Source organism: Sturnira hondurensis, unplaced genomic scaffold (assembly GCF_014824575.4).
Source record: "Sturnira hondurensis isolate 20B ecotype Veracruz unplaced genomic scaffold, ASM1482457v3 Scaffold0002840, whole genome shotgun sequence".
Lineage (NCBI taxonomy): Eukaryota > Metazoa > Chordata > Mammalia > Chiroptera > Phyllostomidae > Sturnira > Sturnira hondurensis.
The window spans coordinates 720,287-735,006 of record NW_028075471.1 but is presented as its reverse complement, the minus strand read 5'-3'; the positions used below and the strand labels follow the sequence as shown (position 1 = coordinate 735,006).

Below are 14,720 nucleotides of genomic sequence, written 5' to 3'. Positions count from 1 at the left end.
GCTAATTGGGGTCTTTTGTATTAATCCTCCTTGGAATGCTCTAAGCTTCTCAAATCTGTGGTGTTTTATCTTGCATTGATTTTGGAAAAGTCTCAGCAATTATCTCTTCAATATCTATTCTCTCCCGTTCTCTCTGTTCTTCTCTCCCTCTCTACCTGCTTCTCATGCTGCCCCTCGTCTCTCCCCGTCTTTCTTTTTCTTTTTACCCCATCCTCCCGGGACTCCAATTATGTGTACTTGGGATAGTTTGATATTAACCCATAGCTCTCAGTTGCTCTAGTCTTTCTCTTCTTATTTTCTCCTTCACTCTTCTCTTCGTATTTCTAATTTCTTATCTAATTTCCAGTTTCATTTTTTTCTCTGCTATATCCAATCAAATTATTCATCTTCAATAATGTGGGCTTTATTTTTAGCATTCCTGTTCATCCTTTTGTTTTATAGTTTCCAATTTTTTTTGCTGAAATTGCCTATCTGTTCAACATGTTGTCTACCTTTTCAACAAAATCTTTTTAAATATTTAACTTGGTCAAAGTCTTGGATAGTTCTAACATCTGGATGGGCCATCCTATTGTCTGGTTCTGTTAACAATTTCATCTCTTGATAATTAATCTTTTTTTTTTACCTTTGTGCATTTCTTAATTTTTTATTGAATGCTGAACCTTGTCTGTACCTGGATAGTAGGGACTAAACAATATTGATGCCTGGAAAAGGGAGCGCCTTTTACCCTATTAGGTCATTAGTGTGGAGTGGCGAGTTAACCTAGAGGGAAGCTGAGCTGCTGCCACCTTGGGCTCCTATGGGGCCTGGAGTGCTAGAAGGTTCTTCTCAGAGTTCTTGCTTCAGACTTAGCTTTCAGAGGCCTTGGTGCCTCTTTCTTCTGTGCCTGCATGAATGGGGGCAGTGGGGGGTGGGAATCTTTCTCTGCACTCTTCACTCTTAGCCCACCTCCAGTGGTAGGCTGCGGTTGTTCCCTGGCGCAGGCTCCTGGAGGGAGCAGGAAGATCTATCAGGGGTTTTGTTTGTTTGTTTGGTTGGTTGGTTGGTTCTTTTGAGGTTTCTCAGTTCTCTTGTAGCAGCCCTAGTCTTGGGCAGGCCTTTTCTGCCTTAACCTCATGCATGGAGCTTTCTCAGATGTGCTCGTGTCAGGGAGTTCTGGATGGAATACTATGGTTTTTTCCCCCCATCTCTGTACACTGAGCGTATTGGTATTGATTTGAACACTATTGGAAAATGACCATGCAAAAGCTACCGGCATTTCTTCGCTGGAATGTTAGCACTCGGTACATGATCTTTGGAGATAGCAGCTTTGACCCCACCCCTGCAGAAAGCCCTCTAGTGTCTGCCATGGCTCTCAGGTCAAAGGCTTTGAACTCTGCAGCCTCAAGCCTCTCACCCTGACCTGCCATCAGTTATTTATTTAAGTCTCTCTGGCCTTAGACCATCTGTTCTGAGGGCAGATGTCTTCCTCTCTGTGTATTGCTAATGCTGAAATGGTACCTGGCACATGGTAGGGGCTCAGCAATTGTCTTGAATGGATGAGGAATGAGCGCAAGCCTGGAAAGCCCTTACCTCCCCTGCTTTCCAGCAGATAGACTCCTGCCTAGCCCACAGATTCATGCACAGTTGTCACAGATCTTGCAGTGCGGATGGATATAACTGCTCCTACCTCTGCTCCCTCCATCCAGGCCTCCGGGGCACCAACCTGCAGCCAGGCCTGTCCCACCCAGCCCTGGGTAAACTACTCGGTGAGGCTGTGGAAGACTCTTGCACCAGAGACTGCCCCAGCTTTGCGCTGATTCTGCATGTGCACGCTGCGTTAAGGCATTTAAAGCCTCTTTTCCGAAGAGGCTTTAAATATTTTTCCTGTGTTCCTGCTTTAGGAAAAGTGAACCACCATATACCCCTCCGTTCTTATAAGAGGACGTGGCTAGAAGCATGTGGTGTGTCCTGCGAGGCTGGAGGCCAAGACATCTGAGCCCCCAGGGAGCCCATGGGCAGCAGTGGCTCCCAGGAATCCGTGCTCTGGCCAGTGTGGCCTCCCGGAGCAAGGCCGAATACAGTCACGTGGTGGTGGGAGCAGGCTCAGCGGGCTGTGTGTTGGCGAGTCGGCTCACCGAGGACCCTGATAAGCATGTGCTGCTGCTGGAGGCTGGGCCCAAGGACATGTACGCAGGGAGCAAGCGGCTCTCATGGAAGATCCACATGCCCGCGGCCCTCGTAGCCAACCTGTGCGACGACAGGTACAACTGGTACTACCACACTGAGCCCCAGGCAGGCCTGGATGGTCGTGTGCTATATTGGCCTCGGGGCCGGGTGTGGGGAGGCTCCTCGTCCCTCAACGCCATGGTCTACATCCGCGGGCATGCGGAGGACTACAACCGCTGGCACCGACAGGGTGCCACGGACTGGGACTACGCACACTGCCTGCCCTACTTCCGCAAGGCACAGTGCCATGAGCTGGGTGCCAACAGGTACCGTGGCGGTGAAGGCCCGCTGCATGTGTCTCGGGGCAAGACCAACCACCTGCTGCACCAGGCATTCTTGGAGGCGGCACAGCAGGCCGGCTACCCCCTCACCGAGGACATGAATGGGTTCCAGCAAGAAGGCTTCGGCTGGATGGACATGACCATCCACAAAGGTAGTATAAGGTGCCCATCCCCCATCTCCTACGTAATTCCTTTAAGAAAAAACAATTTACAGCCCTATGCCTCCTGTGCCTGTCATGGTCAGTAAGTGAGGACAAACTGGGGCTGCTACAAGGCACACAGAGATGTGACATATTGCACCCCCTACAGGCCACGAAAATACAACCCCAGTCCATGAGAAATAAAGTGGGGGCGTTACACCTCCGCGTTCTCTGGGTGGCTGACCCCTCGGGTATGGATAATGGCCAGTTAGCTCTCTGGCTAAACAATTCAAAGTTCCTTTGACACTTTCAGATGGGGAAACTGAGGCACAGACCATGCAGGGGGGCCAGGTAGATGTGCATTTCAGTTGTACAGGAGCTTTGGTCTCAGCCTTGCTTAGAATGCAGAGCTGGCACCATCAAAAGAAGGACAAACTCCCTTTTCGGATGAATGAGCTGGTGCAGGGTGTGCAGGGGCCAGAAGAAGGGCAGGGCGGCACCTGAAATCCTTGCTCTGTCTGCAGGCCAGCGCTGGAGCACAGCCTGCGCGTACCTGCACCCGGCCCTGAGCCGCCCCAACCTCACGGCCGAGGCCCAGACGCTTGTGAACAGGGTGCTGTTTGAGGGCACCCGCGCCGTGGGTGTGGAGTATGTCAAGAACGGTCAGAGCCACAGGGTGAGCCGATTCCCCCCGGGCCTGGGCAGCTCAGAGTGCAGGAAGGGAGTGGACAGTAGTCATGTTTGTGTCTCCACCAGCACTGTGATGAAGAGTGAGCAGCTGGTTCAGGCAGTGGCCTGAAAAGGTGAGGAAACCCCCAGTCTAGCCACCTGCAAAGAGCCCGTTGTGCCCCAAGAGCCTCTGTCTGCCACTCCCCACCTCAGAGCTGCCCCCCAGGACCTTCCACGCCTTTTCAGAAGTTGGTACATGGTAGGGTGGTCATACTCCACACTTCTGCACTGTGCTGTTCCCTTTCAGTGCATCAGGATTGTTCGGCGTCCCACCTGAAGGTCTGGTCACTGCTCCCTTTATCGAGACCCCTCGTTTGAGTGCAGTTTCTCGTTTAAGTTCCACAGTCCTGCTTTTCAGACCATCACTACTAGCTAGCTGTTGCAGAACATTTCAGAGTATGAATCATGCTTCATTTATGATTGCGCATCGTAGCTGAAGGTGTGGGTAGCTCTCACATAGCACCCTAAGCATCCTCTGCTCACTTGGGTATGTCACGCCCAGGTCACGTTCTCAGGACTCTGTCTGCCTGTTGGGGGAGGGAAGCGTGACCTGCTTGGCCTCTTCCAGGCTTATGCCAGCAAGGAGGTGATTCTGAGTGGAGGCGCCATCAACTCACCACAGCTGCTCATGCTCTCAGGCATCGGCAACGCGGACGACCTCAAGAAACTGGGCATCCCCTTGGTGTGCCACCTTCCAGGTGAGTTCCCGACTCCACTGTTCACAGAGGGTGCCTCTGCCGGATAAAAAGGGCTTATTGTATTTTATTAGTACAGAGGGGACAGGAGTCGGTGCTCCTCAGCACTGTCACATTTCTCTCATGCTTCACAGGACACTTCTCCCCTGACCAGGGCCCCCAAGTCTTTGTGATGTTTCCCCCCTCCCCTGGCCATCCCCACCCACTGAGAGGTGATGCCTGTCCAGCAGGGGGCACATGTAAAGGCCACTGGGCCAGGCTCCAGCAGGTCACAGGGTACCTGTGTGTGAGAGGGTCCAAGCCTGTGTTTTCCATCCCCAGGACTCACCAGTTCCTCTTAGTTAAAGATGCCAGCTCAGAGCTCCTGAGTATGCTTTTCATGTTAAGACAGATCTTCAGGCCTGAAATTTGTTTTATAAACTGTCTTTGATGCCCTTGGGCCTGTCCCTTTTGCTGTCTCTCATAACCCATGCTCCCAGAGTCCCGGGCCTTTTTGCAATAAGCCTTCATCATAAGAGGTCTGCCGGTGCATGACAGTGACTGGCCACTATCCCCCAAGCTTGGGTGAGCTCAGGCAGGGTCTGCACAGCATGACTGGGGCTGCGTCCCTGCTTCCCCAGGCCAGCGGTGAGGGTGGGCCTGTCAGCCATTCAGTGACAGCTCACTGAGCAGTATCTGCTGCACACATGGGCCCCGCCCTCATGGAGATACTGCTTGGCAGAAAGGCACCTGGAAGTCACAGGTGCTTCTCTGGGAGTGCATGACACAGGCAGATGGCTTTAGGCAACATGTGAGAGGGCTGGACTTGGTGGGGAGTACGGAAGGGTGTCCCTGGGAGGTGACCTCCAAGCTGTGACCTAGGGACTGAGCTTGGCAGATGAGTAGATAGGGGAGAAGTTTTCAAAACCAGGGGGATGTTGAGAGGCCAGCTAAGCCCCCTTGGTAACCATTTTTCCTTACCTCTCTCTCCTGTTTTAGGAGTTGGCCAGAACCTGCAAGACCACCTGGAGATATATATCCAGCAGGCCTGCACCCGTCCCATCACCCTCCACACGGCACAGAAGCCCTTGAGGAAGGTCCAGATTGGTCTGGAGTGGCTCTGGAAGTTCACAGGTGGGTGTGCTCATTCCTGACCTTGGAAGAGACGGTCTGTGGACAGCTCAGCCTCCTTCCTGAGGTGCCAAGCAAGGGCTCTGGCCCCACATTGTGGTTTGAAGCTGAGCTCTGCCCTGCACCTCAGCTCTTGGAGCCTCAGCTTTCCTATCTGCAAACATGGGGCACCGAGTTCCCACCTCTTGGGCTGGTGTGAGGACCAGACTCCATAGCTTAGGGCCTGACCCAGGGGAAACTTCTCACGGGCCAGGCATTGTTCTTCCTTGCACATAGGTGGGGATGGCCTTGTGCTGGACACCAGGAGGTGTCTAAGGAGCCAGGAGAAAGGCACTTGGTGCTGGACTATATAATCAGCATCCATTTCTTAGCATTTTCCATTTGTTTCTCGGTCCCAGTGAGTTTGGCCAGGAAATGGTGCTTTGAAACCCTACTTATTCACTCAGCATGCATTTCTTGCACACCTACTTTGCACTGAGGGCTAGAGGGTGAGAAGTGCCAGAAGGGCAGGTATCCTCGAGCCATTTACACTATGATGGGGACAATGGAAAGGACCAGGTAAACATGCTGACTTTTAAGTACAGTGAAAGAAAGATCAGGTTGTTGATTAAACTAGAGCCTAGTGCTTTATGAAAGCAGGGTCTGAAGGGCAAGAAGAATGTGTGCAAAGGCCCCTGGACTAGACGTAACTGCTGGGCCAGGGAGTGGGCAGCACATGGAGGAGGACGCAGTGGCGGGGGTTGGAGGGGGGAGGGCTTGATCTCGAGGCTGTGTGTGAAGGGTGGGCTGCAGGAGGCACTGAGGGACGCCTGGGCTCCAGTAAGGAGATCACCAGAGCCACCAGTTAAGAGGTGATCTGGGCTTGGATCAAGGCAGGGGTGTGGATGTCAGTGCCAAGTAGGTGGATTCAAGACACTTTGGGAACTGACGGTAAGATTATCTGATGTGCTGTATGGTGGGTGATAAGGAAGAGGTGGTTTCTCAGAAATGGCTCACGAGTTTCTGCTTTTAGCCTTATATGAAAGGAGAAGTCACAGGGGAGGGGCAGGGGCGTGAGACTCATGAAGAGAACAGGCTGGACCAGGTTAGGGATGCTCGTGGGACATCAGTCCTCACAGTCCAGTCTCTGCAGTGCAGTCAGGGTAGAGGCAAAGCTGAAGACCCTCAACATTTAGCTGAAACTGAAAGTTTTGTTGCTGGGTGAGGCCGGCCCACCTGCCATACCCTGCCTTTCTCCTCTTCCAATCCTCAGGGGAGGGAACCACAGCCCATCTGGAAACAGGTGGGTTCATCCGGAGCCAGCCTGGGGTTCCCCACCCAGACATCCAGTTCCACTTCCTGCCATCCCAAGTGATCGACCATGGGCGTGTCCCCACCCAGCAGGAGGCTTACCAGGTACACAGATCTTCTCATCTCCCCTTGCGGCAGCGCTCCGCCCAACAGCTGTTCAGAGGACCTGAGCCCCGCCGGGCAGTCTGCATGCCTCGGGGAAAGGGGAGGCCACACCCAGCTCAGGGCACGTACTCTCCATACTGAGTCCTGGCAGTGGACCACTCACACCAACTCGGCCCAGAAGGTGCCAGCTCTGAAAGTTTTGGACAGTCAGGTGTAGAGACTGGAGTGATTCATCAAGGTGGTTTTTAATCACTGTGGAGGGTGGGGGTGGTGAGATGCAGGCAAATGCTAAAAATTATCTGCTTGTAATTGATTTTGGATATAGAGTCCCATCCGCAGGAAACCTGGGACCTCTCTAACTGAGTAGAAGAGTTGATGGAAGTGACTGCCCCCTCTGGATTCATCTAGGTGCATGTGGGGACCATGCGGGGCACAAGTGTGGGCTGGCTCAGACTGAGAAGCGCCAACCCCCAGGACCACCCTGTGCTGCAGCCCAACTACTTGTCAACAGGTAACTCACCAGCCACCTGTGTGTCCCCCAGGCCTGGGCCTGCTGGGGCATTGATGGAATGACTGCCTTCATGGGTTCATATTTGTCCCTGAGCCACATTATCTGAGACAGTCACTCTCTGTCCTCCCTCTGCCCCATCATTCTAGGCTGCGAATAGCGCAGGCTGCTCTGTGTGCCCTGGGTCACTTGGAGTAACCCTAGGGCATCACTTTACACAGGAGAGGAGAGCTGCAGTCTTCAAACAATTGACGGGGAGGTTCAAGGCAACCTGACTGTTCGCACAACTCACAGAGCGGTTTTCCTGCTGTTACTCTGTGCATCCTTTTTTTTAAAATTATTTTTTAAATATTTTATTTATTTATCTTTAGAGGGGAAGGGGAGGAGAGAGGAAGAGAAACATCAATGTACGGTTGCTTCTCATGCATCCCCTGCTGGGAACTGGCCCCTGCTGGGAATTGGCCTGCAACCCACGCATGTGCCCTGACTGGGAATCGAACTGCGAGCGTCTGGTTCGCGGGCCCGAGCTCAATCCACTGAGCTACACCAGCCAGGGCTTGTGCATTCTTTAAAAGCAAATTATATTCCCAGGCCTGCCTCTGTGCATGCATTAGAGGCAAGCGCTCCCCACTGGGCAGGTCTTGCCCAGTGAAAACTTACCGGGCCCTCACAGCCGCACTGTGGCAGAGGCAAGGCATGTATCCTCGTTCCTAATTTACAGAGAAGAAAATTCAGATCCTGATTTAAACCTGGGGCCTCAGAGGCAAGCTGTGTCTGTCTAGAATAATCTGTTTGGGCTTCATGGGACTTTCCTTGTTTTCAGTGTAACCACCCAGGGGTTGGTGACAAGCAGCCTGGTGGCTTGGACCTCCGTGTCCTGAACTGTTTCCCCTTAGGCAGCTCATGAGCCTCTCCATGCTGAGAACCTTCCAGCAAGGCCAGTATGGTAAGAGGAGTCTCACCTGTTTCTTCTGTTCAACAGAAACCGATATCAATGACTTCCGTAGATGTGTGAAGCTGACCAGAGAAATTTTTGCACAGGAAGCCCTGGCACCATTTCGGGGGAAAGAGCTCCAGCCAGGAAGCCACGTCCAGTCAGATAAAGAAATAGACGCCTTTGTGCGGGCGAAGGCCGACAGCGCTTACCACCCCTCAGGCACCTGTAAGATGGGCCAACCCTCTGATCCCACTGCCGTGGTGGATCCGCAGACCAGGGTGATTGGGGTGGAAAACCTCAGGGTGGTCGATGCCTCCATCATGCCCAGCGTGGTCAGCGGCAACCTGAATGCCCCCACAATCATGATCGCAGAGAAAGCAGCCGACATCATTAGGGGGCAGCCTGCACTCTGGGACAAGGATGTGCCTGTGTATAAACCCAGGACCCTGGCCACCCAGCGTTGAGGCCGTCACTGCCTGATAAGCCCCCTGACAAGCACAGAGGGCCAGCACAGCCCTGGTCCAAACGCCCTTTCCTGAAACTATCTACAAGTTTAGGATTCAATGGCAGAGACTTGGGTAATTTCTTAAGAAATGAAATCAGTACCGGTCGGTGAGTCAGGTTCCTTTTCCCTTGAATTTTCCTGTGGGCCCTTTGGGGAAGGCAAGGCCAGTGGAGAATGGTTAATTCCTACCAGGGTCTTGTGTTATTCCACAGCGCCCTCCAACCCAGAGTCCTAATACCCACCTTGTCCTGGTTGGACCTGAGGGAAGAGGGTCTCTCCCAGACCTCCCTCCGAAGGCAAGCCCCACAAAGAGCAGGGTGCTAATGCACTGAGGCTGGGTGCTGCCTTCTCTAAGGGGGCGTCCTCCACCTCAGGCTGCAAGCTATAGCTGAGGCCACAAGTGACGCCATAGTTAAGGGACAAGGCCAGGATGTGTGCCTAAGCCTCTGGCATCTCCTTGTTCAGAGAGGGAGCTGCTTGCAATGACACAGGCCTCTCCTCTCTGCTCTGCTTCCTGATCTCACTCCCAGAGTGTAGCAGGAGCTGGTGCTCGCTGGGGCATTCTGAGTGGCTTGTGGCCCACCTACCCAATGCCCTGGTTTATGCTAAACACCATCAGCCTAAGGAGAAGATTTCCGGACCTTGTTCAAGGAGAGAATGGTCTGGAAGTATTCTTCGTGACTACAGGGTTCACAATTTCCCATTTTAAAAGGAAGCCTGGAACCCGGAGCAAACCCTGCATACCAGATCACTGCTCCACACCAAAGCAGCTAGCCCATGAACACACTTCCCCCTTGGCCCGGGGAAACAACTCAGTGCTGGACAAGGCTGGCTAATTTTTATTCTGCAGATGTCCATGGGAACAGACCAGGATGGAGCCGAGGCCGACACAGAAGGCAGTCAAGTAAAATATGCTGCCTTATCCTGTAAAAATGCAACAGAGAAAAATTGTAGGGTTTGAGTTGGGGGTGGGGTGGGGGGAAAAACCACATAGAAGTAGCATTTAAAATACTTCTTTGATCTTTAAACTTCTTATAATTAAATAATGTAATCCAGTCATTTATTTTTGATGCGAGGTGCCTTATCCAGATGGTTCTTACAAGGTAATGAAAACAAAATGCATTTTGGATTGATTTTTTTTAAGCTATTCAAAGCCACCATCTTATGGCAGGGAACAAAAGAACTGCTGTGTGGAAATCTGCCGTGCTGGGGCCGGAATAAAGAAGGGAAAGAAACGGGACATTCTGGGCTTCTACCAGGACCTGAGTGGACTGAGGTAGCTTGGAGGCCTGACAGGCATAACTTATGTTTCCAGAAACACCTTTCAGAAAGGCGGGAAGAAAACCATCGCCTCTTCTTCCTTTAAATCTTAGCTGTATCCTGCTTAGTTTTCTCATCCAAGAAAGGGTCAAGATGGGAAATTCTAAATCTTCCAAGAGATTTATTCTTCTAGAGAGGGGCCACTGCCACGGTCCGCAGCCATCGCTGCTGGGTCCCAGAGCCATCTGCAGGGGCCGGGGAACAGCTCCTAGGGCTGAGAAGTGATGCCCTAGGGGGGTGTGTGTGGTGGGGGTGGTCCCAGGTGACTGTGACTATACTGACGTTCTCTGGCACAGGTATGGCAAGTGACAGCCCTTCAGTTCTGCCGTCTCTATGTTCCCTGGTGGGCTCAGTCTCCGAGACAGTGCTCGTTTGCCACTGTGGCTGTATTACGTTAAGCAACATAACACGTCCCCCGTGCAGCTCGCTTCTACCCTGGCCCCTTTCCCACCGTTGCTCACAGGGCCTTGTTCCGGCGGCCGCACAGTGTAGCCGCACACAGAAATGTTTCAAAGGAGAAGACGGAGTGTCACATACCTAGAACCCACAGAAGTCAGAGTGGGAGACTACTGTCGGGGTTCGGACCCAGGACAGAATGTTCTGACTTGAAGCAGCGCCCTGCCCCCTTGGGCCCAACAGCTCAGTGCCGTGGCTGTCTGGGCAGAGTGGGCAGTGGCCTGCATCACCACCACTGGGCTGTCTGCAAGTCCCAGTGCCACGAGGGATCCTTCCACCTCAGAAAGCGAGGGCTGTTGTCTGAGGAAGCCAGAGCAGGAGAACAGGGCCTACTGGAGCTGCGGGGCAGGGAGAACCCACAGGTAGGCTGCCCACACAGACAGGGGGCCTCAGCTTCTCGAGGAGTCGGACAGACTGTCATTGAAACCCGTGAGCAAGAGCCTGCAGTCCCTACAAAATGAAAGAATCTACTTTACAAAAAGTGGTTTAAAAAGCATAACAGGAAGCTCTATGTGCCCAGTGGTCAGGCTCTGAGGAGCACTGACCCCTCTTTCGAGGCCTGTGTTTGGGTCCACGTTGCACCAGCAGAAGGGCCCTCCTGACAGAATGAGGGACAGGACACTCGGGTGCAGCAGCTGCGTCCCCAGGGAATGGCAAGTCCCGGAAGAAGGAACCCTGGCACCATGACTACACCCTTTCTGTTTCTAGTACAGGCAGCAAGAATCATTATTTCCATAAATTCAAATGGACTCTTCTTTCCAGCCAAACCACATTTTCCACCCAAAGGTCATTTCATATTTCCACTGATTCCACTTACCAGACCTGATACCTAGCTCACTTCTCTTAAAAATCATGAAGAAAACCACACAACCTCTCCACTGGCCCTGTACTGAGGCCCAGGCAGTCTTCTCATATTGTCCCAGGTCATCGCCCTCAAGACCACGCACAACTTGTTCCTGTACTGGAAGCAAGGGCCCCGGCCTACTTCCATGCCCACCTGTCCTTTAAAGTTTCCAGTACACAAGCAACATCATTTTAGAGAAAAAAATCTTCCATGAATGAAAGCATAGCTGGAGACACTGTTGACTGGGGCAGTGCGATACTGGACCAGAGCTATTGCGTGATGGTACCTCTGTTGCTAACTGTTTTTGGAACAAACTGATTGCCCATATAAAAATAAAAACTTTTGTAGAAAAACCATTGCAAAAGGCACTTTCGACCATGGTATAGCCTGTGGGAAAAAAAAGCCCATGAAACAAACTGCCCTGGTTTCTTCTACATGCATGGGGTCAGCAGTAGAGAGGGCTTGTCCAGTAGGCCACGCCCACTGCGCACCGAGATGCTCCAGGGGCCCTGACAACCCGCCCTTCCTGGGCGTGGCCTGATTCCAAAACACCGCGGAGTGGGGCTGGGAAGCGCCACCGGGCCAAGTCTGGGTGGAAATCACAGAGACAGTTATTAATGAGGGAATCTTGTTCACTGAGAGTTAAATGAGAGCTGCCATATCCATTTTGTGATATGAAAAACACAGATTAAAGAAACTAACTGCCCTATTCCCGGAGACACAACAAAATGACATTTTTTAGGGCGTGGAAGGGGAACCAAAAGGAAAGACATTTAATCATTAACACTTCCCTAAAACCAAGAAAGAAACCATGCTCTACAACTTCAAATTTTTCTTACAAAGAAAAATTTAATGTTAGATGATAGGTTGAACCAGGCTTAAAGCAGACAGATATTAGGAGTGGTGCCGCCTATAAAATGCCAGTTTTTAAGTACTGACTGGAAAACAGCATTGCCTATACCAGAAAAGTCAGTCCTGGCAGGCATGTCGGACGGCAATGTTAAGCCACACAGTAAGACCAATACCTAAAAGAGAAACAGAGTCCGAGGCGATGGTCACAGTGGTTTAGCCCTTTAGGAGAAACAGTGCTCTCTGCAGCTGGTATTGAGTTGCCGTAGGCACCGAAGGAGCCACGAGAAGAAGAAAAAAATCTGCACAATTACAGAACTGCCCTCACAGAGTGCCCGCCCCTTCCAAGGCTCTCCCCGGCAAATGCCAACACTTTGCAAGGAGAGCACCCAAATACAATAAAATTATTACACAGTTTTATTCTGAAGAACATTGTACATTTTAATAGAAAAGAACTTACGTCAGGAAATAGTCATTTACAAACCTTGAAGAGTTTTTGCCTGGATCTGGAGTAAGAATATCTTAAGAAGAGGTTTGTAAGGTCTTCATAACAAAGTATTGTTATTTACAAAAAAAACAAAAAAACAAAACAAAACACCATGAACGGGTTGTCTATGTAATATTTAAAAATTCTGAACCAAAAACTGCTACCTGTTTTTGACTGCAGAGTCCCTGCCAAGGCGTCTGGACAAAGTCGGCATAATTCTGTGAACAGAAAAGGAAGCCTCGACAGGTCTAACGGTCCAAAAGTGGGTTTTCCGCGGGAAGTACGATCGGAGGGGGGGTGCATTCGAGTGGGAACTTCAGCCCTCATCCAGTTGCATATAAAAGCCCTCAGAACACACAGTACAGCAGTGTTTTGTAAAAAGGCAACAATACGATTTGTCCAGACGTCAACCTTCTACTTTGGTAGATGGTCGTGTCCCCTGCTCCCGCCACCCCCTCTTCCCTGGCGTTCCTTACGTCTTACCGCAGCAGCATCACCCTTTCCCCGGGGACACAAGCAGAGGGACTTCATTCACCTGCAGAAATGTCCTGTGGGGGCAGGTGCTAAACCCACCGCTGTGGATGCCACAGGGCCAGGGTAAGCGTTGTGACCCAGCCTGTCGTGAGCTTGCGGGGGAGGGGGTTAAGGGAAGACAGCTGCAACCTGGGGTGTAGCAAGAGGTGCACCACCAAATCGCAGAGCTCTTGCCCCAGGAAAAGACTGCAGGTCACCAGTCATCCTGGTGTATCTTGTGTAAAGACAGACTCCTAGTGACTCAAAATATCTTAGAAAAATCTCTGCAGTGTCAAGTTCTTTTGAACTTAAAATTTTAACCCCCAAAGATTTTCACTGAATAAATGAGAATTGGCTCTATTTCTTCTACTTCTGTTTAGTCTGAGTAAAAATACCAATAATTTCTAGATTTCAGTGGGGAACTACAATTATTAGGACCCATGGATATTGCTGCAGTTCAAATATGGTACAATAATTACAAAATATAGACCATCTCTTTACAAATACAAATTATAGTATATTACAAGTCCTGTACAGTAAATCTATAATTTTTAAACAAACTAGCGTATCTAAGTTGACCTGGTTGCAAGTGAATTATTATTCCAGTTTACAGTTGCCCTTAGCCTGACAGTCAGAAAGCGACCATCTGAGTGATGCTCTCACATGTAAACCGGTGTCACATAATAGAGAACCTTGGTTACTAGGTCCTGCGTCCCTCTCAGGGTGATGGCTGGTAGGCAGGTCCTGACGTACTTCGGAACGGGGATCAGGAAGCAGTGTATTCTGAAAGGAAGGGTTTAAAAATGGATATGCTGGGCCCAGTGAATGTCTGATATGCTAGACCAATGGCTGAGGTAATGACACAGGTATGGTGATCGCCATCACCTTTAACCTTCCCCACTGTGCCTGGGGGTGGGGGGGCCATGGGGCAGGGCTCGTTCGGCACCCATCCTCCGTGAGCAGGCTGGACCTGCTGCGTCCCACAGCCGAGGCCCCGCACATGAACACAACTGTGCTCCACCAGGTTTATGGCTTCCTCGAGGCATGACATCACTTGTACAAAAGTCTAATTGAATATGGACTTCACACTAGTGCCTAAACTTTCCTAACTATGAGGCACTTTTTCCCTGGCCCTCTGGTGCCCCACCAGAGGGCAGAGCCAGTCTGCCCCTCCCCGGGGGCTACAGGGTGGTGATGCATATCATTTCATCAGCCAGGTCCTCCTCCTCTCTCCCGAGGTCTGGCTCTTCGTCGCTGTAGCCTGGACCGAAGTCCTGAAGCTCATAGTCCTGCCGGCTTGAGATGGGGCCCAGGTCCCCGTTAGCCTGGGGATGCATGGTCCCATTAAGCAGGTTGCTGGCTGCACTCTCCATCTCGTCAATGGTTAGGTCACAGGCATCAGCAATTTCGTGTTTTGTCGCTGACACAAATTTGGGGTCCCTTGCATACCGTCCTAAGCCTTCAGATATCAGGACCTGCACAGGTAAGAGGATCAATGGCATGAATGAGTTATAATGACAGAAAACCCACCTCAAGCACTGACTGTACGATGTGCTTCTAGGCAGGGCCCGGCCAGTCATGTTCGCTTGATCTCATACATGGTAACTAAATGTCAATGTAAATGGCTTTGGCTTTGAAATGTCATGACACTCAATAACTATATACTCGTACAGAGCCCCACAAGGATGAAAACTACTGGGGATGAATCTTTTAGTATCGACTGGTAATAGTTGCGGGAACAGCACA

At 51.2% G+C, this 14,720-nt stretch overlaps 2 protein-coding genes across 9 annotated transcripts in view; one reads left to right on the top strand and one right to left on the bottom strand.

Annotated features, from left to right (window-relative positions):
- CHDH (choline dehydrogenase) overlaps window positions 1-9,602 on the top strand; it is a 28,708-nt gene extending 19,106 nt beyond the window's left edge. Inside the window, exons 2-8 of one of the 2 annotated variants that reach the window (XM_037040689.1) lie at window positions 1,881-2,638; window positions 3,151-3,302; window positions 3,924-4,053; window positions 5,029-5,163; window positions 6,413-6,555; window positions 6,964-7,066; window positions 8,046-9,602. In XM_037040689.1, coding sequence (XP_036896584.1) covers window positions 1,936-2,638; window positions 3,151-3,302; window positions 3,924-4,053; window positions 5,029-5,163; window positions 6,413-6,555; window positions 6,964-7,066; window positions 8,046-8,464 — 1,785 coding nt within the window. In that variant the 5' untranslated portion in view covers window positions 1,881-1,935 and the 3' untranslated portion in view covers window positions 8,465-9,602. Of the gene's footprint in view, window positions 1-1,880; window positions 2,639-3,150; window positions 3,303-3,923; window positions 4,054-5,028; window positions 5,164-6,412; window positions 6,556-6,963; window positions 7,067-7,899; window positions 8,003-8,045 lie in introns of those variants that run through there. The other variant, XM_037040690.1, reaches the window with a different exon arrangement.
- A 2,876-nt stretch (window positions 9,603-12,478) lies between these two features.
- Window positions 12,479-14,720, bottom strand: part of CACNA1D (calcium voltage-gated channel subunit alpha1 D) — a 315,854-nt gene continuing 313,612 nt past the window's right edge. For all 7 annotated transcript variants that reach the window (XM_037040680.1, XM_037040683.1, XM_037040684.1 and 4 more), the window contains one exon: window positions 12,479-14,449. In XM_037040680.1, coding sequence (XP_036896575.1) covers window positions 14,156-14,449 — 294 coding nt within the window. In that variant the 3' untranslated portion in view covers window positions 12,479-14,155. The remainder of the gene's footprint in view (window positions 14,450-14,720) is intronic.